This window comes from Canis aureus, chromosome 36, assembly GCF_053574225.1.
Source record: "Canis aureus isolate CA01 chromosome 36, VMU_Caureus_v.1.0, whole genome shotgun sequence".
NCBI lineage: Eukaryota > Metazoa > Chordata > Mammalia > Carnivora > Canidae > Canis > Canis aureus.
In genome coordinates this window covers 19,688,814-19,712,108 of record NC_135646.1, presented here as the reverse complement: position 1 = coordinate 19,712,108, position 23,295 = coordinate 19,688,814, and the positions used below count along the sequence as shown (strand labels likewise).

The window sequence follows — 23,295 nt, the reverse complement described above, 5'->3', positions numbered from 1 at the left end:
CACATCAGGCTCCTTGCATGGAGCCTGCTTCTCCCTCTGCCTCTCTCTCTCTCTCTCTCTCTCTCTGCGTGTGTGTCTCATAAATAAATAAAATCTTTTAAAAAAAAGAACACGATGAAAGAGTGTAGCTGTAATTTAACTGGTCAGAGATGAGACTTTTGGGGGCTATTTTGTAGTTAGGTGACACAGCTCCCCAGAATACAGATCACCTCTATGTTCTCTAGGTAGGCTACCCTCTCTGGAGCTATTCAAACTGCTTTGTCTCAATGTTCAAGAAACTTTTTAACTAAAATAGTCAGGAACTGGGATGCCTGGGTGGCTAGTGGTTGAGTGTCTGTCTTTAGCTCAGGGCATGATTTTGGAGACCGGTGATCGAGTTCTGCATCGGGCTCCCTGCGTGGAGCCTGCTTCTCCCTCTGCTTGTATCTCTGCCTCTCTCTCTGTGTGTCTTTCATGAAAAAATAAATAAAGTCCTTAGAAAATAATAATAATAATAAAATAGGAACTAATAGAAATATATGCTCTTCTTGATTTATATTGGGTCTACAGTACACAGGGCAAATAAGGGAAAGACATTAAGATTTTCATTCAGGGAGTACCTGGGTGGCTCAGTCAGTTAAATGTCTGCCTTCAGCTCAGGTCATGATCCCAGGGTCTTAGGTTTGAGTCCCATGTTAGGCTCCTTGCTCAGTTGAGCCTACTTCTCCCTCTCTCTCCACAGCTCCGCCTGCTTGTTCTCTCTCCCTCTCTCTGTCAAATAAATAAAATCTTAAAAAAAAAAAAAGATTTTCACTTGGGGCACCTGGCTGGTTCAGTCAGTACAGCAGGTGACTACAGCATGTGACTCCTAATTTCGGGGTGGTGAGTTCAAGCCCCACTTTCAGTGTAGAGATTACTTAAAAATAAAAAAATATTTTTAAAAGATTTTATTTATTTATTCATGGGAGACACACACAGAGAGAGGCAGAAACATAGGCAGAGGGAGAAGCAGATTCCCTGCGGGGAGCCCAATGTGGGACTGGATCTCAGGTCTCCAGGATCACGCCCTGAGTCGAAGGCAGATGCTAAACCACTGAGCCACCCAGGCGTTCAAAAATAAAATATATAAAAGAAAGAAAATATTGGGATGGTTGGGTGGTTCAGTGGTTGAGCATCTGCCTTCGGCTCAGGGTACGACACTGGGGTCCTGGGATCAAATCCTACATCGGGCTCCCCGCAGGGAATCTGCTTCTCCCTCTGCCTATGTCTCTGCCTCTCTCTGTGTGTGTCTCTCATGAATAAATATATAAAATCTTAAAAAAAAGAAAAGATTTTCCTTCAGGTACAGTCCTAAGGTACTCATCTGATGGCAAGAAGTCCTCAGAAAATGCCAGACTGGAGAGAGCAACAATAGGATCATGAAAGGAAATCATCCTGTATACAGTTGCATGAGCCAGACTGAGTAGGAAAGCATGGTTGTTTAGAAAATATGGCTGAGATGTCAGCCTGTTTCCAACCCATGTCCTAACTGCCTCTCTTTCCTCCAAGTACCCACAGTCTCTGGAAGGAGAGGACTTTGTCAAAAAGAAAAACGTCTCCCAAAAGAACAGGTTAAGAAGCACAAAAGCTGCTTGCCTACTACGTGGAGAAGAACAAGAATCCCTGAAGGTGGTGTCATACAGAAAATGGGCAGTGGTATGGGCAGGACCTGTGTTCATTAAGGGGCAGCAGTCAACAACAGAAAGAGGGCACCACTAGCAGACACCAGAGCAAGAGAATGCAGAGCGACAGGTGGCAGCTCAGCAATTCTGCGATAGAGACAATCTCTATGGCTCATCCTCTGGGGATTCCTAAAGGAATCCATAAAGGAGGTTGTGTGATCTTGGCTTAACTTCTTTGAAAAGGCAAATTAAAGTAATAATAAGAGTACCTATTGCCTAAGTTTGTTGTGATAATTACATCGTATGATGAGCACTGAAAACAAATATTGTTACATCGATAAAAACCTTAATTTTAAATGGGGTTATTTATTAGTCACTCCAATACTGCCATACTGGTCATATTAGTCATACTGCTCTGAGAACATACCAGGCACAATCCTGCTTTGGTATCTTTGAGTAAACTGTTCTCTTTGCCTGAAATACCTTTCCTCTAGATATCATGAGAGCTGGCTACCTGAAGTCACTTACTCAAATGTCACCTCAATGAGGCCTTTCTTGACCAACCAGGAATTTCTTATTCTCCTATTCTGCTTTATTTTTCTCTGTAGCATTGAGTACTCTCTAATATACTGGGTATTTATTTTATTTCCCCTTATTAGAATATAAGTTCAATGAAGTATGGAGATTAAAAAAATGAAGTATGGAGGTTTTTCCATGTTTTGTTCATCGGTATGTCCTTAGTGCCTGTAAGAATGCCTGACAGAGGGGTGCCTGGGTGGCTCAGTCGGTTAAGCGTCTACCTTTGGTTCAGGTCACGATCAAGGGGTCTTGGGATTGAGCTCTGCACTGGGCTCCCCACTCAGTGGGTAATCTGCTTCTCCCTCTGCCCTTCTCCCCCCTACTTCCTGCTTGTGCTCTCTGCTCTCTCTCAAATAAATAAGTTAAAAATTTTTATTTTTTAAAGATTATATTTATTTATTCATGAGAGACACAGAGAGGGGCAGAGACACAGGCAGAGGAAGGAGAAGCAGGCTCCATGCAGGAGCCAAATGTGGGACTCGATCCTGGAACCCTAGGATCACATCCTGAGCCAAAGGCAGATGCTCAACCACTGAGCCACCCAGGTGTCCCTAAATAAAAATTTTTAAAAATTAAAAAAAATGCCTGACAGAGTAAACACTCATATTTGTTGACTACATAAAAGATGTTCACTACTTGAACGACATGAAAGATCCAAAACATTTCCATCTGTTTATTACAGGCACATGGGGATCTCTGAACACAAGGATACCTTTCCTAATATCAGTTGGTCCCAAAAAGTACAAGGAGCCTCCATTAGCACCCTCAAATAATTTAATTCCATTATTCATTCAAATCGTTCATTTACTCATCACTATTCATATTTATGGAATCCCTACATAACGTGCCAGATACTAGCTTGGTACTGGGCCTCCAGCAGTGAACTTCCATGGAGCTTATATTCTAGCTAGGTCAGGCATGGGGCTAGAGGGTGGGGAGAGAACAAAATAACGATGTTTCTTTGTCATTCCACCATGTTAAGTCACTACTAAAGTTATAAACCCTTCTTCTGGGTTATCTATACTCTACCATAGTCTCCTCCTCATACTTCTTTGTACTATCTCCCCTTGACCTAGTACTTTGTTTAATGAAGTATTGAATTTCTTATTTTTCTCTTGCAACAGGGAATTTTCAGACAATTACTGTATTTGGACAAGATCCAAATCCAGAGTCATCTCTGAACCCCTGACTAATGCATCACTGAGCTGATTATATAAATGGCAATGTGCAAAGACAACTTCTTGGAGAAGCCACAGTAAAGAGGTTTCTCATTGAATAAGTGGTTTCGTTTCTCTTTGAGTAAAGCATGGAGGCTTTACATGCAGGGAAAATAATTTTACTTCCTGCAAACATTCATTCATTACATTGTTAAGAATTACTTAATGAGGGGCACCTGGGTGGCTCAGTTGGTTAAGCACCCAACTCTTGATTTTGGCTCAGGTCATGATCTCAGGTTCCTGAGAGCTCCACCACATCAGACTCCAGGGCTCTGTGCCTCCTGCTTGAGACTCTTTCTCTCTCTGCCTCTCTCTCTCCCTGCACACAAGAGTGTACATGCACTCCCATTCTCTCAAAATAAATTAAGTCTTTAAAAAAATTTAATGAGATCCTATTTCATGATCAGCACATGATGCCCTATACAGATACAATTAAGTGTAAGATACAGAATGCACTTTCTAGCAGATGGCACTTCAGTTAAGAAAACTAGACAGAGGCACCTGCCTGGCTCAGTGGATTTAACATGTGACTTTTGATTCTGGAGTTGTAGGCTTGAGCCCCACCTTGGATGTAGAGATTATTTAAAAAAAAATAAAATTAAAAATAAAACTAGATCCAAAAAAAGATATATATTATGAAATGATATAATACCACTAACAGACCCAGTGCTTCTACTTCACCCACTCTTCCTTTCCCAATCAAGCCATTTTGGTTTCTTTTTTTTTTTTTTTTAAGATTTCTATTTATTCATTCATGAGAGACGAGAGAGAGAGAGAGAGAGAGAGAGAGAGAGAGAGAGAGAAGCAGGCTCCATGCAGGGAGCCCGATGTGGGACCCGATCCCCGGTCTCCAGGATCGCGCCCTGGGCTGAAGGCGGCGCTAAACGGCTGAGCCACCCGGGCTGCCCCATTTTGGTTTCTCTTGCCTCCCTGACCACACTGAATCTTATGGGTATAATCAACCATGCTCGTGTCTGTACCCTAGATTCCCCAATCCCTTGATTCCCCTCCCCCCTCATCTTTTCTGCTATTCAGTCCAGGATTTTCATTCCTCTTGATTCTAGGTTGCAGAGCCGCTTGGAGGAGGAAAAAAAAAAAGAAAAAATCAAGTTACTTAGTGTTCCAAAACTTTCCGCAAATTGCAACCTAATGTTTACAGCCATCGGCATATAAGGCCTGGAACGTGAGGAAGGAAATTTCACTCCTAAAAAAAGTCAGACTTGTGGACTAACAGAGGTTTTTAAATCCGTCACTCAAACTGAAAGGTCCCAGAAAAGCAACTTCCGCTAAGTCTAAATGCCTATACCCTGGAATCACTGTAACAAAAAACGGGAGAGGTCTGGGCAGCCCGGGTGGCCCAGAGGTTTAGCCCAGGGCGTGACCCCGGAGACCCGGGGGTCGAGTCCCGCGTCGGGCTCCCTGCACTGAGCCTGCTCCTCTGCCTATGTCTCTGCCTCTCTGTGTCTCATGAATAAATAAATAAAATCTTAAAAAAAAAAAAAAAAAAAAAAAACGGGAGAGGTCTGCATATACGTGAAAGACACCTGTGCTAAGAATCAGTTCGGCCGGGCGTGCTCGCGTAGACCGGGACGGTCCCGCGGCCGCCCGAGAGCCTCGCTTCAAGGCAGCGCTCTCCAGGTGTTAAGCGGCTGGCATTTCCCAATTCCAGACGCCTGGGGCAAACGGACGGAGACGGCTCCGCATTTCTCTCAAGATAAATTATATCACCTATAGGAACTTCAAAAATAGTAAAAAGCGACCTTCTTCCCTATTGGGTTTCAGCGCAGCTCACCGCTTAAAATCTCGCTTTAGTCCAAAGAAATCTCGCGACACTTTCTTTCTCTTTCTCGCTCTTTTTTTTCCCCTCCCCTCTCCCCCTCCCATCACCCACCCGGTTGGCGGGAACATACCGGAAGCGACGGCATGCTGCCTGTCGGAAGTGACGTCGGATCCCAGGAGCCTTGGAGAAGGAGAAGCGCGTTGAAACATTCTACACACAGTCGGTTGGAACGGTCAGGCAACGTGGTCCGGTTCTGCGAGCAGGCGCGCGCGTTTGTGCCTGGCCTGCTGCGGCCTTGCAGGCCTTTGGGGGCCGCAAGTTTGGTTTCTTTTCACGGGTGTAAGAGCACGCGGCGGGCCGCGCAGTGCCCTGACCCGGCCTCACCATGCTGGTGCTGTTTGAGACGTCCGTGGGCTACGCCATCTTTAAGGTAAGTTGCAGATTGAACCGTTGGAGAGGCGAGGCTGGTGTTGGGCAGGCGAGGACGGGGAGAGACGTAAGGGGAGGGCGACAGTGCTCGGGATCCTGCGGGAGCCGTTTGTGTCCCCCTGCTCTAAAGTCGGGAAGGCTGTGGGCCTGGGAGACGCGTGTTCCGGTGAACACGTGGCCGCGCCAGGTTCTGTTGAGAGGATTCGGCCGGCGAGAGAGGAGGGCAGGGGTCTTACCGATTTCACAGGTAAAGGTAAGGAACTTGAGGTTTATTCTGAGTGGTTTTAAGAACCGATTGAAAGGTTTTAAGGAGAGGAACGACCTGATCTAAAGTCTTTTAATGAAGTTGCTTTCCCGCGTGGAGAATATATGTTACAAGAAGCCAGAAAGGAACCAGGTATGTTTTTTGCCTTAATCTAGGTAAGATGAAAGTGCTTGGATTCAGGTTAGTATGTCGAGAAGCAAATGCCAGGGGAAATTTAGAAGGTAGAACTGGTGGCATTGGGCCGATGAAGACTGTGGGTTTGGGATTAAGTGGGTACGCGATGGTGGAGAAGAGAAGAAAAACGGGAGTGTTGTTTTGTTTTGTTTTGTTTTGTCTTGTTTTTTTTCCGGGCGGGGGTTGGGGGAGCAGATACTGAAAAGGTCCAATGTTGCTGTGAAACGTGGAGCGTCTGTGAGATGTGGAAGTGCCCTCCTCATTTTAAGTTTAAGACCTAAGGGAGAAATCTATGCCTGTGGTCATCAGTTTGAGATTTGTCTTAATAGGGAAAATCTGAAATTTAAAGATTATCAGCACGGAGCTGGTTAAACAATGGGACTTTCTTGAGATGTTCCAAAGTTGAGGTAAACTGAATGCTATCCATGCCATGCAGTCTTCTGACCTCTACAAATGTAGGAACAAAACCCAGAATTTTCGTATATGTGCTGATATTAGGGTAAAAATGCTGGGTAACGTGTATAGTACGGTTATGTATGTGCTATGAGTGCAGAAAATCTGGAATCAGCATTCCAAAGTGTTGATTTCGAGGAGCTTTTGACCTTTTTTTTTTTAGATTTTTTTTCAGACATTGAAAATACAGTTCCATTTGCACTTGTTAATATTAAGTGATAAAGTCATAAAAGCCAAAAGCTGGTTTTGCTTATTTTTTTCTCATTGGGGTTGTCTGCAATTGGGGAGTAGTAGAAATTTTAAGGGACTGTAAAAGGCTTTAGATCTTCGGAGTGTGTCTGTTTTACTTTTAAAGATTTTATTTATTTATTCATGAGAGGCAGAGACACAGGCAGAGGGAGAAGCAGGCTCCGTGCAGGGAGCCCAATATGGGGCTCAATCCTGGATCTCCGGGACCATACCCTGAGCCGGAGGCAGCAGCTCAACCTCTGAGCCACCCAGGTGTCCCATCTTTTTCTAAATTGTTAAGTAGAATTTTGCACATGCCCCCAAATTTTCTTAGCTAACATGGTCTATCATATTTTGAATTACTGTATATGGTTGAATTTCAGGTAAATAGATGTTAGGTATACTGCTCTGCACTAAGAGGGAGGCGCAACTGCACAGTCCACTGGTTGCCTTTGATGGTGGGAGGGAATTGGCTTAGCAGTTGTCTGGTTTCTAGGCCTAGGTCATAAAATATTCATTTCTCTTGATGAATTACTGATTTCTTTTAATGAAGAGTATTCTCCATAAAAATAAGTCAGGTATTCTGTCGGTTTTTTAACGCTATTCATTTGCAAATTACTGTTCACATTATTAAATTGTGGTTTATGGTTTATGTAGCATAATGGAGAAGTAACTAAAGGACTAAATATATGGAAATAATGATTCAGTTCCAAATATTTCAATTCATAGCCATTATTGTTAGTAAAGTAGACATAGAGTATGTTCTGGAATTGGTGGTGGTTGCACAATTGTGAAAATATACTAAAAAGTAAGTTGTACACTTTATTTTTTTTTAATTTTTATTTATTTATGATAGTCACACAGACAGAGAGAGAGAGAGGCAGAGACATAGGCAGAGGGAGAAGCAGGCTCCATGCACCGGGAGCCCGACGTGGGATTTGATCCCGGGTCTCCAGGATCGCGCCCTGGGCCAAAGGCAGGCGCCAAACCGCTGCGCCACCCAGGGATCCCTGTAAAAGAATTATTGAATGTTAACAAGGTTATATATGAATCCAAAGACAATACTAAAGGAACTATTTCCATTTTTAGAATATTGTAAAAACTCAACCTGTGTGCCTTGTGTCATGTGGCATACATAGTAAGACTAAAGGCATGTCTTTTATTACTTATCCCAGGCCTTCTGTAGCTGTGCTACCCAATATGATTGCCACTACCCACGTATAACTATTTAGCATTTGAAATTTGGTTGGTAAAGCTCTGGAAACGAATTCTTAGTTTTAATTCATTTAAATTTTAATAGTTACAGTGTGTAGTGCAGCTGCGCAGTGTAGTGTTGTGTTCATTTCCTTAGGGCCTGGAGGAAGAGATTTTTTTTGTGTATACCAGAGTTTCTATATTGATTACTGAGCAGTATGTTTTTCCAGCTTCATTTATTGGGTATCTTACATACTGTATAACTCACCTATTGTAAATACAGTTTGATACATTTTAGTAAAATTTATACAACTGTGCAAGTTGCAATCCAGTTTTAGAATACCTTCAAAAGTTACCTTTTGGCTATTTGCAGGTTAGTCAGACCCAGTTATATAGGCAGCCACTGTCTGTATTATTTTGTCATTTCTAGAAATTTCATGTAAATGGAGTAATACATTTTTTTGTGTCTGGCTTTTTTCACTTGGCATGCTTTTGAAGCTAACCTACATTGTGTGTATCAATTTGTTCCTTTTTGAATAATTCACATTTGAGGGACACCTGGGTGGCTCTGGTTTAGGGGGTGATCCCAGGGTCCTGGATCGAGTCCCATATCAGGGACTCCCTCTGCCTGTGTCTCTGCCTCTCTCTCCGTGTCTCTCATGAATAAATAAAATAAATAAAATATTAAAAAAAAATAATTCACATTTGAAACTATTGAAAATCATCCTGTAAAACAACTCACAAGTTTCATGAAACAGTATTTACCCATTTTGTTTGTGGAGTAAAACTAAAAAAAGGTAGCGTGGAATGCTTAAATAAAACAGAGAATCTCAAAGTAACCAAGTGAAAATTAGGGACAGTCACTTCTGTCTTTGTTTTTTAAAGATTTTATTTACTCATGAGAGACAGAGAGGCAGAGGGAGAAGGCAGCCCCCCACCCCCACCCCCCCACCCCCACCCCCCGAGCCTGAGGCGCCACTCAATCCCCGAGAGTCCGGGATAACAACCTGAGCTGAAGGCAGATGCTCAACCACTGAGCCACCCAACTTCCCCAGGACAGTCACTTTTGATGTAGTGTGCACTTTCTTGTTTATAAATGTCATGCCTGTCTGGAATAAAGGAGAATATTCTAGGACTATCAGGCATGTCGTGGGATGCATTTATGTTAGTGTTTTACTCTTTAATGTAAAAAATTTCAAAGACAAGTGGAAGATTATAAAGAACCTCCATGTACACCATCATTCAACTTCAGCAGGCCCATATTGTGGGCCATCTCTCTCCCACTCCCCTTCCCACATTGTTTTGAAGCAAATTCTGCATAATAAGTAGGTGTCGTGAGCATGCTAAGAAGGTGCACACACAACTTGTGTCTTTCCACAATGTCAGCTTTTATCCCCCCACAATGTCAGCTTTATTCTGTTTCAAAGCAAGGTTAATATAATTGTAACGCAGGATTCCAAACTGACATTTCACTACCTGTTTAACTTTGCTTCTTACACATCACAGAGAGCTAAGCACAAGACCCTTTAACACAACAAACGAGATAGAACAAGAACAAAGGTGATAGAAAATTAATGCAGTCTTCAGTTGCACAGGTGAAATTGGGCCTGGGTCTGTTCAGGGTCAGCTCATGGTACTAGTTGATTATTATGTTCAGAGGTCGGTTGAGGTAGCTACGGTGGCAGCTGCCTTTTTGATGTGGTCAGATGTAAAACGGTTGGCTTTACGAAGGTCTTGACAGTTTGCTGCAAAAATCTTTCATTTTATTTATTTATTTTTTAATTTTTTAAATTTATTTATGATAGTCACACACACACAGAGAGAGGCAGAGACACAGGCAGAGGGAGAAGCAGGCTCCATGCACCGGGAGCCCGATGTGGGGTTTGATCCCGGGTCTCCAGGATCGCGCCCTAGGCCAAAGGCAGGCGCTAAAACCGCTGCGCCACCCAGGAATCCCAAAATCTTTCATTTTAAAAGAGATTTAAAGGACGCCAGGTGGCTCAGCAGTTGAGCGGCTGCCTTCGGTCCAGGGTGTGGTCCTGGAGTCCTGGGATTGAGTGTCACATTGAGCTCTCTGCAGGAGCCTGCCTCTCACTCTGCCTGTGTCTCTGCCTCTCTCTCTCTGTGTCTCTCATGAAGAAATAAATAAAGTCTTTAAAACTAGCATACCATAATGGTAAAGATTTTATTTTTATCTTTTTAAATTTATTTATTTATTTATTTATTTATTTATTTATTTATTTATTTATGAATGATAGTCACAGAGAGAGGCAGAGACACAGGCAGAGGGAGAAGCAGGCTCCATGCACCGGGAGCCCGATGTGGGATTCGATCCCGGGTCTCCAGGATGGCGCCCTGGGCCAAAGGCAGGTGCTAAACTGTGCCACCCAGGGATCCCTGGTAAAGATTTTATTTTATTTTTTTTAATTTTTATTTATTTATGATAGTCACAGAAAGAGAGAGAGAGAGGCAGAGACATAGGCAGAGGGAGAAGCAGGCTCCACGCACCGGGAGCCGGACGTGTGATTTGATCCCGGGTCCCCAGGATCGCGCCCTGGGCCAAAGGCAGGCGCTAAACCTCTGCGCCACCCAGGGATCCCCCTGGTAAAGATTTTAATGGCAATAACTCTATCCTCTCTATTTGGAAGTGGAAATAATTCCATCTTGATCTAAAATGGTAAAACTTGAGATGGACTTCATACAAATGTTTTTAGATTTCTCTGTGTGAAAATAATGCCTAAAATTTAAGGTGTATTTTTAAGGAAATATAGAAGTTATTTCTAATTTTATTTTATTCAGACTATCTTAATTAGTAATGTTCTCTTCAATATGTGACAGCACAATTGGGAACATAGAATAGCAGGGTTTTATTTGCCATAACAGTCTTTGGAGTACCTTTGAGTGGTCATGAATGTTTTCATCATATTTCCTTTGTTACTTTAAAAATGTTGATAATATTTCTTGAATATACCGATTGTAACCCAAATGTTATCTTCAAATATACTTGCTTTTCTACCAGGAAAAAATGTAAATTTTACTCATGAGTCATGTCCTCTGTTTGATACATATCCTCTCAATAGTTCCTGAACTTTGGGTATGGCTAGTCACATTATCTGAACAAACTATTTCCAAAAGTCAGGACTATTTTATAAACCTCCTTTATCAGAAAATACCTGAATTAATGTTTCAGTGCATTTATGAGATTTATTGGAATATCTTCTAATCCTAAAGTTCTTATAATAGGCAGAATAAACTGTTAGAGGCTTGTAATTTTTTGTAGGTGTGTAAAGATTTTTTTAGTAAACTCCACACCCAACATGGAGCTTGAATTTACAGCCCCGAGATCGAGTCTCATACTCCTATCAACTGAGCCAGCCAGGTGCCTCAGCTTGTAGTGTTGTTTTTTGTTGTTGTTGTTGTTGTTTATAAAGATTTTATTTATATATTCATTCATGAGAGACACAGAAAGAGAGGCAGAGGGAGAAGCAGGCTCCATGCAGGGAGCCTGACGTGGGACTCCATCCTGGGTCCACAGGATCAGGCCCTGGGCTGAAGGCAGTACTAAACCACTGAGCCACCCCGGGCTGCCCCGTTTTTTTTTTTAAGAATTCATTCATTCATTCATTCATTCATGAGAAACACAGAGAGAGGAGAGACAGAGACAGACACAGACACAGGCAGAGGGAGAAGCAGGCTCCCTGCAAGGAGCCCGATGTGGGACTCGATCCTGAAACCCTGGGATCACGCCCTGAGCCAAAGGCAGATGCTCAACCACTGAGCCACCCAGGTGTCCCCAGCTTATAGTTTTTTAGTATAAAACACTGTGCTTTGGGATCATTTACAGCTCTTACTTTGGTTTGTAAGTTTTTCAGTTAAGTTTATTTTGACCAAGTTTTCAAGTTCTGTAAATATATCAATTCAGCTGTGTGATTAAATTTAAACACAAAAAATCCTAAAAATCATCTTGCTACACTTGTCTGACAAAAATTAAGTGCAATTTGCAGTGTTGTATTATGTTTTACCACAAAAATACATATCTGAGTGTAACTGGGCAATAAATTGTACTGTGTAAATATTGTGATGATACGGATTTGATGAAATGTTTATTAGTATAGTTTTAAAATTACCAGCTGGGTCTTTCCCCCCATAAGAAGACATACATAATATTTGTATGCACTTTATTTCACTAAATGTAATAGACTGTATTTTACACGTTAATTAAATCAATTGTAAGGCATCTCAAGTTCAAGGATGTTAAAAATGAGGGAAATGCATTTTAGGCTTGATTCTACCCTATGTTATACTTGGGCACTTGACCTACTACACTGAGTATTGAAGAAAGTATAGGGAAATAAGTTTTATTGACTATTTAGGTGAAACTAACAGGCTCTCTTGAAGGCAAATTGTTAGCATGTCTCGTGTAAAGTAATGCATTTCCTATGTGATCAATTAACTCTACTTCCAGTAAGTTATGTCCTATAGAAATATAACATATATACATACACATCTGATTTTGAAGGAGAATAAGGAAAGATGTTTAGAGTAGAAAAACCCTAAACGTCTATAAGGGCATAAAATGATGGTATATTCATACAATGCAATTCTAGGTTGTTAAGACCTAGAATTGAGTCCATGTTATGCTAAATGGTATAGTGTGATTCCTAAAAGTATGCATAAATAAAATGTTAAGACTGTCAAAAAGCCTTGAAGAATATATATTACCTAAATGTGGACTGTTTAATGGATTTTTTTTTTATTTTTATTTATTTATGATAGTCACAGAGAAAGAGAGAGAGAGGCGGAGACATAGGCAGAGGGAGAAGCAGGCTCCATGCACCAGGAGCCCGATATGGGATTCGATCCCGGGTCTCCAGGATCGCGCCCTGGGCCAAAGGCAGGCGCTAAACCATTGCGCCACCCAGGGATCCCTGTTTAATGGATTTTTTTTTAAGATTTTATTTATTTATTCATGAGACACACAGAGAGAAGCAGAGACATAGGCAGAGGGAGAAGCAGGCTCCATGCAGGGAGCCCGACGTGGGACTCGATCCCGGGTCTCCAGCATCGCGCCCTGGGCTGAAGGCAGCGCTAAACAGCTGAGCCACCTGGGCTGCCCCTGTTTCATGGATTTAAAGAGCCCCCCCCTTTTTTTCTTTGCATAAGTTTTAACAGGATATGTCTTAAAATTGATGGTATCTTGGTTTTAGAATCCATAATACATCCACCTTAGGATAATTGTATCAGTAAATAAAACTTATTCCTTATTCTCGAAAATAGGCAAATAAAGTCTTTTGATGTTTAATAAATATATGCTTTGTGAAGGGGTTAGTATCTCCTTCAAAGTAGGAAGTTTTCAACAAAGACTTCAACTTAATTCCATCCAGGGACGCCCCAGTGGCTCGTTGCCTCTGCCTTTGGCTCAAGGCGTGATCCTGGAGACCCCGGAGTCCCCGGATCGAGTCCCACATTGGGCTCCCTGCATGGAGCCTGCTTCTCTCTCTGCCTGTATCTCTGCCTCTCTCTCTCTCTCTCTCTCTCTCATAAAAAAAAAAAATAAAATCTTTTTTTTTTTTTTTAAGGATTTTATTTTATTTATTCATGAGAGACAGAGAGAGAGAGAGAGGAAAAGCAGAGACATAGGCAGAGGGAGAAGCAGACTCCATGCAGGGAGCCTGATGTGGGACTCGATCCGGATCTCCAGGATCAGGCCCTGGGCTGAAGGCAGCGCTAAACCGCTGAGCCACCAGGGCTGCCCAGTAAATAAAATCTTTAAAAAAAAAAATCCATCCAGTTATTAAATGGACTTCTTGAGCTACTAATTTGACCAAAACTGTATGGTAAGAAAACTGATTTGTTATCTCAATGACAAAAACAGCTTCCACCACTCTCATTTTACATATGCAATTGTACTTGAAGTGTGTAGTTAAATGTATGCCTAAGCTATGCCACTTAAATAAAATTATTTAAATATTTGTTACAGGTTTTGAATGAGAAGAAACTTCAAGAGGTTGATAGTTTGTGGAAAGAATTTGAAACTCCAGAGAAAGCAAATAAAATGTAAGCCACCTTGAAACAAAAAATTTAGCAGTTAATGTTTAGTTGGTGTTTGTTTTTGGTCGTGGTGTTTTTAAGATTTTATTTATTTTAGAGAGTAAATGGAGGGAGGAGCAGAGGGAGAAGGACAAGCAGCCTATGGTGAACAGTCTGACATGGGGCCTGATCCCAGGGCTCTTGAGATCATGTCGTGAGCCGAAGTCAGGGGTCAGATGCTTAATGTAGTGGGCCATCCAGGCGCCCCTGTTGTTTTAAGTAATGACTATACCCAATGTAGGGCTTGAACTCATGACCCCTAAGATCAAGAGTCACGTGTTCTACTCACTAAGCCAGCCAGGGGCCCCAAGTAGTGGAATTGTTGAATAAATTGTAGTATATCTATAGATATCTTACTGACTTGGGGAGAGGTCAGTGGCATACCGAGAAAACCATGCTTCAGAATGATATGTATAATGTGCTCCCATTTTTGCAGCGTTCTTATATATGTGTGCATTTATGGAAACCTAGGGAGAGATGAGCAAATGCCACTTCAGAAGGGTGGGGGTGGGAGGTGAGGCAGAGTAAGATGAAATTACTGCTTTTCCTACCATCTTTGCCTTGTTAAGTGTGTATTTAAGGGATCCACCAGGGTTTTATTCCCTGGCAAGTAAGAAAACTGGCCTTAAAACAATACTACTTTAGACAAAATAGAAGACTGGTTTTTCTTTATCAAGGGCTGTATGCTTCAATTGGCTGAGTTACCCTGATTCATTGTTGTCAATGATGTATTCTTGTTGGAACTGAATATAAATGATCTAACTCAAATATTCGTCACTACCACTGAGACAACAATGAGTTATGAATTAATCATATATATTTATTTCAATATAAAATGTTGCTTTGCACATACCTTTAATGGGGAGGAGGTATAAAATAAGGGTAACAAATTAGATTTGATGATAAGTTTTTTTTTTTAAGATTTTATTTATTCATGAGAGATACACAGAGAGAGGCAGAGACACAGGCAGAGGGAGAAGCAGTTTTCTCACAGGGAGCCCGATGTGGGACTTGATCCCAGACCCCCAGGATCACACCCTTGGCTGAAGACAGATGCTCAACCGCTGAGCCACCAGGCATCCTGATTTTAAGCCATTTCTTAATAGCATTTGTACTAGATGGACAAATCCTTGTTGTGAGATTCCTGACTCAAGAGGGACTCTTAATACCTTTTCTAGGGTCTCTTCTATTCTGTATAGTAAAAGGATCTGTGTCCAGCTTTAAACAGCAAGAGGTTATGTTGAAGCCATAACATTTAGAGAAACTGGTTGTTTTAAGAATAATTTATCTAACTTGGCACCCTGATACCCAGTGATGGGAAGCTTTATTTTATTGGTGTGTGCTTTGGAAACAATCCAAACCTGTTTCCTAAATAATATGGCTTTTGCACAATCAATATGCCCTCATAACTTTTCTTTTTTTCCTTCTAGAGTAAAGCTAAAACATTTTGAGAAATTTCAGGATACAGCAGAAGCATTAGCAGGTAAAGTGAAAGACTAGCTGTTTTGGTTTTGTGCTTAATCTTTTCAATTTATTATTCATATCAAAAGATTATTTGCTTCAGTTGCCTGAGTTAACCTTATTCAATGTTGTCAATGATGCATTCTTTTGGAATTGAATTTAAGTGATCTAACTCAAATTCGTCGCTACCACTGAGACAACATTGAGTTAGCTTTTTTTACCATAGGGCTTGTTTCCCCCCCCATGTGATGAGAGGTGAGAAGTGGTTAAATTGATCTCCCTGTGGAAACCAACAGCATAATGCTGAAGCACAATTCAGTAAAAGCTGTTCTACAAGGGACCAAGGTAATGTAGTCAAGTACACAGCTCTCTGATAATTTTAATCCAAGGGTAAAATTGAGAATAGCCAGGATTCACAACTGAAATAATAATAAAGCAGCTCTCCATGGGTATACGTTTTTAGTACAAAAGACCACAATATTAAAAGTTTTAGGAAACTAATAGATTTTTGTATGTGTGGGGTTTTTTGTTTGATTTTTTTGTTTTTAATGCAGAAACTACAGAGGCTTGAGTTAAGTATGAAGGGGGCATGAAGAATGGATGACCCCTATCCTTCAGCTAGTCCTCATGATGGGAGAACAGACAAAGCAATAGGGCTTATTAACTAGGCTTGGCTTTAGTAGGCAGTTGGTCTCAAGATTTTTTTTTTTTTTAAGATTTTATTTATTCATTCATGACAGAGACGGGGGGGGGGGCGGGGGGGGCATAGGGAGGAGCAGTCTCTGTGCAGGGAGCCCAATGTGGGACTTGATCCCGATCCCGATGTGGGACTTGATCCCGGGTCTCCAGGATCACACCCTGGACTGAAGGTGGCGCTAAACCGCTGGGCCACCAGGGCTGCCCTCAAGATATTTTTTTAATGTTAGGGAAAACAGGAATACTAGATAAATTCAGCTCATAGATTTTTCAATCATTTAAGTTCCGTATATCAAATCAGCTAACTGCGTGGTGGTATAATTTGAAATTGTAGGACCATAAGGAAAAATATGGCATATAATTAGGCAAGAATATCACAGACACAAATAATTTTGTTCATCAGCCCCAAGAGAGGGGTATAATTCTCTTACTAAATTAGGAATCTATCTAAACATGCTAGAATATATATATGTGTGTGTGTATATATATTTTAAGATTTTATTCATGGGAGACACAGAGAAGCAGAGATAGGCAGAGGGAAAAGCAGACTCCTTGCAGGCAACCATTGGGATTTGATCCTAGGACTCCGGGATCATGCCCTGAGCAGAAGGCAGATGCTCACCTGAGCCACCCAGGTGTCCCAACATGCTCGAATATTAATGAGCTACCCTAACACTGGCAGAAGGGTAGCTGGAGGAATACCTAAAAATGGGGTCAATTTTTAAATTTTATTTCATTTATTTATTTGAGACAGGGAGCATATGAGTGAGGGGAGGGTCAGAGGGAGAGAGAAAAGCAGACTCCCACCGAGGAGGGAGCCCAATGCAGGGCTCATCCGAGGATCCTCAGGATCATGACCCAAGTTAAAGGCAGATGCTTAACTGACTGAGCTACTCAGGTGCTCCAAATTTTTTAATTTTTAAAAATAGTTCTAGGACTGTTTCATCAGTAAGTCAGTAATTAAAGCCTCATTAGGCCACTAAAGCACAAATATAATTTTTGCCTGGATTTTTTTTTTAATATTTTTATTTATTTATTCATGAGAGACACAGAGAGGCAGAGACACAGGCAGAGGGAGAAGCAGGCTCCACGCAGGGAGTCCGAAGTGGGATCCCGGGTCTCCAGGATCACACCCTGCGCTGGAGGCAGTCAGTCAACCGCTGAGCCACCCAGGGACCCCCCTGTTTTTGTTTAAGTACTCTCTACATCCAACTTGGGGCTTAAACTCCCGGCCCCAAGATAAAGAGTCACATGCTGGGATCCCTGGGTGGCTCAGCAGCAGTTGAGCGCCTGCCTTCGGCCCAGGGCATGATCCTGGAGTCCCGGGATTGAGTCCCACATTGGGCTCCCTGCATGGAGCCTGCTTCTCTCTCTGCCTGTGTCTCTGCCTCTCTCTCTCTCACTGTCTGTCATGAATGAATAAATAAAATCTTAAAAAAAAAAAAAGTCACATGCTCTTCAACTGAGCCAGCCAGGCACTCCTGCCTGGAGAATTTTTGAAAAGATGGTTCATCACAGTTTTAAAATTATATGGGTAGTTTTGTTAAGACCCCAAGTGAGATTGTGTTTGCTGCTCTCCAACTGCAGGACATTATTCACATAGGCTGTGATTTGAACTGCTCCTGCTGGAGTTGTAATGTGCAGCAGCCCTCATCCCAAGTGGCTTCTTTGAATTCCTTTTTGCATATTTATTACCTCTTTAATCTTTCTTTGAGATATTTTTGACCAGTCTTTATTATTAAATGGATAGATCTAACTTTTACCTAAAATAAAGCCGGTTTTTACTGTTAACAGCTAATATGTTTATTGTGTAGTGGTTGTCAGATTTGTGCTCATCATTTCAAAATTGTTTTTAAATGCTTGAAACAATCCTTCGGAGTAGATGTTTTAATCACTATTGATAGGAAAACTGAGGGTTGAGGGGTATATCTCCTTTTCCTCCTGAGCTCTTGGTATTCCTTAAAATAAGGTTAGGTAAATGGGCAAAATGCCAGACTAGGCGAGAATTTTATTTATTTATTTATTTGTTTGTTTATTTATTTATTTATGAGAGACACAGAGGTAGAGACTCAGGCAGAGGGAGAAGCAGGCTCCATGCAGGGGGCCCAACATGGGACTCAATCCCGGGTTTCTAGGACCAGGCTCTGGGCTGAAGGCGGCGCTAAACTGCTGAACCACACAGGCATCCCAAGTTGAATTTTTTTAAAAAAGAATTTAAAGGCACTTGGGTGGCATAGTTAGTTGGTTAAGTACCCATCTCTTGGTTTTGGCTTAGGTCAGGAGATTGAGCCTGGCGTCGAATTTGCTTAAGACTCTTCCTCATTCAAAAAAAAAAAAAAGACTCTTCCTCTCCCTCTCCTGCCCCCACCCCGACAGGCACATGTTCTCCCTCTTTCTCCAAAATAAATAAATATTTTTTAGAAAAGAATTTATATTGGTCCTAGAAGTTCATATATACCATTTCTATGGAAAGCTTTATTTTTACATTCTAATTTTCAAATTGCAAATCTTCCAAACACTACAGAACAGTTTGGTAGCAGCCTACATTTGAATGAAGTGGGAAGATTATTAGGGGATGCTGAAAAGTGGCTGGTGAAGTAGAGAAAAGATTCAGTTTTCCCCCTTAACCTTGTCACCATTTCTGTCATCTTTTAAAAATTCCTATTATAAAGAGTAATGAACAGGTTTTTAATAATAAAGGGAAGGTAAATGTTAAATCTAAAATAAGTAGAAGTTTTTGCTTACAAGAAATCTTCGTGTTTTGTTTTGCTTTGTTTATTCACGAGAGACAGAGAAAGAGACCTAGGCAGAGGGATAAGTAGGCTCCCTGCTGGGAACCTGATGTAGGACTCGATCCCGGGACCCCAGGATCACACCCTGTGCCAAAGGCAGATGCTCAACCACTGAGCTACCCAGGTTCCCCCCCCCCACTTTTATTTTTTTTTAACATTTTTATTTATTTGAGAGAGAATGAGAGAACGCATAGGAGCTTGAGTGTGGGGAAGGACAGAGGGAGAGGGAGTCTTGATTCTAGGACCCTGAGATCATGACCTGAGCAGAAAGCAGATACTCAGTGGAGCCACCCAGGCACCCCACAAGAATTTTTTTTTTTAAGATTTTATTTATTTATTCATGAGAGACATAGGCAGAGACATAGGCAGAGGGAGAAGCAGGCTCCATGCAGGGAGCCCGATGTGGGACTCAGTCCCAGTACTACAGGATCAAGCCTTGAGCCCAAGGCAGAGGTTCAACTGCTAAGTTACCCAGGTATCCCAAATTTTTTTTAAAAAAAGGAAAACACTAGGTTAAAATAGATGATATGGAAGACTAAGAACTAGAAGCTAGAAGTTGAATAAAAATTTTAATCACCAAAGATTAAAAACTTGAAAGAATATATAACTCTACTTGAAAGGTAGATTGTGCGGAGTCAGTGTTATACAGTGTGTAAAAGGTTATAACCTAACAAAATAGCTTGAGTCTCAGCTTCTTAGAGTGTGGTGTAAGAGCTTGTGGTAGCCATATGATTTTTGTCATTACCTTTCATCTTCCCAGATAACGGATGAAATGGATTTGTAACTCAAATGGATTGAGATGTGGTCAGGAGGAAAGAGAAGGTACCTGGCTGATTAAGCATAAATTGTCTGGCCTTAGAAATTGTGGCCAACTCCCTTCCTGGCAGGCGTACTTTTTTTTTTTTTTTTTTAATTTTCTTTATCAGAGGTTGAGAGAGGCAAAGACATAGGCACAGGGAGAAGCAGGCTCCCTGTGGGCAACCTGATTCAGGATTCGATCCCAGGACTCCGGTATCATGACCTGAACCAAAGGCAGACACTCAAATCACTGTACCACCCTGGCATCCCTGGCAGGCATACTTTAAATTTAGCCAAAACCCTGACAGATATCGGATGAGGTATTAGTCCATGTGGGTCCAGAAGATCCTAAGTCTAGGCCTAGGAAGGGTGAGAGTTATAAAGCATGAGATTTAGAATCTGCCAAAAAAGAAAAGCAATCTCAAATTGAATAGGCTGCCTCTTTGGGAGTGAGTTATCCATCACTGAAGGTTTACAAGCAGAGGCCTGATAACATACCTGGATTTGGAATTAGCCAAGGCCTCCACAACCCTCCCAAGTGAATACACTGCTTTTTTCCAGTGTTGACAGGATTTTAGGTTATTTCACAGAACATCAGGCCAGTCGGTCTACAGTGACATTGGAGACTGGATCTATTTGTCACTCTAAAATAGACTGTTTCTAACATTTTATGGTTCTAGTTCTCTCTGGGTTCAAGAGTAAATTTTATTTTATAAAACGAAAGGAATGCTGTATCAGCTTTAACACCTAGTTCTAGAGCTGAAGTGAGGGTGGGAAGATCAGATGAGATTGTGAAATGTGTAACTCTTTCAGTGTTTTTTACATTTATCATTTAATTTTAGAAGTAATGTTAAATTCAGACTTTTTGGAAGGAAGTGTTTATTTTGCTTTATTTTTTAAGCTTAAATGACATGAAGTTCTTAAAATTAAAAACCTGAGAGTTAACTCTTTTTTGTTTTCCCTTTTCTAAAAAGCATTTACAGCTCTGATGGAAGGCAAAATCAATAAACAGCTGAAGAAAGTTCTGAAGAAAATAGTAAAAGAAGCCCATGAGCCCCTGGCTGTAGCTGATGCTAAACTAGGAGGGGTCATAAAGGTAAATATTTTTCATGCCTGCCAATCAGAACTCACCATATAGCATTGGTGACTACAAAGCCTAGCCTTTGTATATTTTTCCCTAGGCTACAGAATAATTGATTTCCAATATGATTATCAGGGCTAAGAACATACAAATAATACCTGTTCATTGTAGAAAATATTAATGTCCCCAAAAGTGGTAAAAATTCGTTTTAACCTTGTCACCAGAGTTATGTTAACAGTATGTATGTCCTGCTATGTTTTTGTTTAGTCACATTTCTTTTTCTAGCAACAGAATTAAAGACCTGATGATTTTTTTTTCCTTTATTTATTCATGAGAGACAGAAAGAGAGAGGCAGAGACACAGGCAGAGGGAGAAGCAGGCTCCATGCAGGGAGCCCAATGTGGGACTCAATCCCAGGTCTTCAGGATCATGCCCTGGGCTAAAGGCAGACACTCAACCGCTGAGCCACCCAGGTATCCCTTGGTTTCAGCTTCTGTTGTGAGATTGAACCCTGTGTCAGGCTCCGTCAGGAGTCTGCTTGTCCCTCACCCTGCTTCTCCTGCCCCACACACTCTTTCAAATAAATAAATGAAATCATTTAAAAAAAATTCTGTGTAGGGCAGCCCCTGTGGCGCAGCGGTTTGGTGCTGCCTGCAGCCTGGACTCGATCCTGGAGACCCTGGATCGAGTCCCACATCAGGCTCTCTGCATGGTGCTTGCTTCTCCCTCTGCCTGTGTCTCTGCCTCTCTCTCTCTCTCTCTCTCTGTCTCTATGAATAAATAAAGTCTTTTTAAAAAAATGGTTTCTTTAAAAAAAAAAATTCTGTGTATAACTTTTTGATTCCTCAAAAACTTTACTGAAAGCCTACTATTGACCAGAAGTCTTACCATAACAAATAGTTAACCCGTATTTGTATGTCTATTAGATATTACAATCTTAACTTACTACATCTCTAACTTAAAATAAGTTAGAGAAAAGAATGTTACTAGGAAAATCAGGAGTGCCTAGCTGGCTCAGTAGGTGGAATGTGTGACTCTTGATCTCAGGGGTTGTGAGTTTGAGCCCCACATTGAGTATAGAGGTTACTTCAAAATAAGTCTTTTTTAAAAAAAGAGAAAGGAAATCAGACACCTGGGTGGCCCAGTCACTTAAGCATCTGACTCTTGATATTTACTCAGATCTTGCTCTCAGGGTCATGAGTTCAAGCCCCATGTTGGGTTTTACGCAGTCATGGAGCCTATTTAAAAAGGAAAAATCATAAGAGAAGGTACATTTACAGTACTGTTCTGTGTTTATCAAAAAGAATCTGCATTTAGTATTCCTACAAACATTAGAAAAATGTGAAATAATGGGAAATACAATTTTTTAAAATGAGAAATACTTAAATCTGCTATTTTAATATGTAAAGGGTTTTAGGAGGGCCACCTGGGTGTCTCAGCGGTTGAGCGTCATCTGCCTTTGGCTCAGGGCATGATCCCTGGGTTCTGTGATCAAGTCCCACATCAGGCCCCTGCAGGGAGTCTGCTTCTCCCTCTGCCTGTGTCTCAGCATTCTCTCTGTGTCTCTCATGAATAAATAAATAAAATTTTTAAAAAAATAATGGTTTTAGGAAAATTTTATTTCATTAATACAGATATTCTTGTTCTCATAGGAAAAGCTGAATCTCAGTTGTATCCATAGTCCTGTTGTTAATGAACTTATGAGAGGAATCCGTTCCCAGATGGACGGATTAATCCCTGGGGTAGAACCACGTGAAATGGCAGCTATGTGTCTTGGATTGGCACACAGGTGAGATTTACTGGAAAATAAAGTCAGTTTATTGCTGTTTAATAAGCAGTTGTATTGCACTGTACTTTAAGCATACTACAATTACTAATTTAATTCTTATAATAATCTTATGAGGAAAGTAGTAATATCCTCATTTTATAATGAATATGATGCGCAAAGTCCATTCACCTGCTAAGTGATAAAGCCTGGATTGGAATCCAGGCAGTCCCCATCATAGGCATTCTCTATTTTTTGTTGAGTCCCACAATTCTTGGGCCTTTTTCCCCACCTCTGATCTCTGCTGAATCATTTGCTGTCCTTCCATCTTTTCATCTCCCCCAATTTTTTCATCTGCTGTTGTCTCCCTCTGTATCTATAATGTTTGTTTTACTTTGATTTTTACTGACTCTTTATTTTTATTTTTTTTAAGATTTATTTATTTGTTTGTTTATTTGTTTGTTTGTTTATTTATTTATTCGTGATAGACATAGAGAAAGAGAGGCAGAGACACAAGAGGAAGAAGCAGGCTGGAGCCTTCATCCAGGGACTTCAGGATCGCGCCCTGGGCCAAAGGCGGGCATTAAACCACTGAGCCACCCAGGGATCCCCTTTACTGACTCTTTATAATGCAAAGAGAAGCTCACTCACTT

The 23,295-nt window shown here is 41.2% G+C and overlaps 1 protein-coding gene and 2 non-coding genes across 8 annotated transcripts in view; all 3 read left to right on the top strand.

The window, feature by feature from the left end:
* Positions 1-5,378: 5,378 nt before the first annotated feature.
* Positions 5,379-23,295, top strand: part of NOP58 (NOP58 ribonucleoprotein) — a 31,526-nt gene continuing 13,609 nt past the window's right edge. The window contains exons 1-6 of one of the 6 annotated variants that reach the window (XM_077884725.1): positions 13,934-14,016; positions 15,480-15,532; positions 15,737-15,855; positions 19,759-19,820; positions 20,771-20,892; positions 22,530-22,666. In XM_077884725.1, coding sequence (XP_077740851.1) covers positions 19,766-19,820; positions 20,771-20,892; positions 22,530-22,666 — 314 coding nt within the window. In that variant the 5' untranslated portion in view covers positions 13,934-14,016; positions 15,480-15,532; positions 15,737-15,855; positions 19,759-19,765. Of the gene's footprint in view, positions 5,647-13,933; positions 14,017-15,479; positions 15,533-15,674; positions 15,856-19,758; positions 19,821-20,770; positions 20,893-22,529; positions 22,667-23,295 lie in introns of those variants that run through there. The other 5 variants (XM_077884726.1, XM_077884723.1, XM_077884722.1 and 2 more) reach the window with 5 other exon arrangements.
* LOC144306309 (small nucleolar RNA SNORD70) lies at positions 14,760-14,848 on the top strand. Its single transcript, XR_013373378.1, has one exon. It is a non-coding gene; the product is annotated as a small nucleolar RNA SNORD70 (small nucleolar RNA).
* On the top strand, positions 15,632-15,717 carry LOC144306310 (small nucleolar RNA SNORD70). Its single transcript, XR_013373379.1, has one exon. It is a non-coding gene; the product is annotated as a small nucleolar RNA SNORD70 (small nucleolar RNA).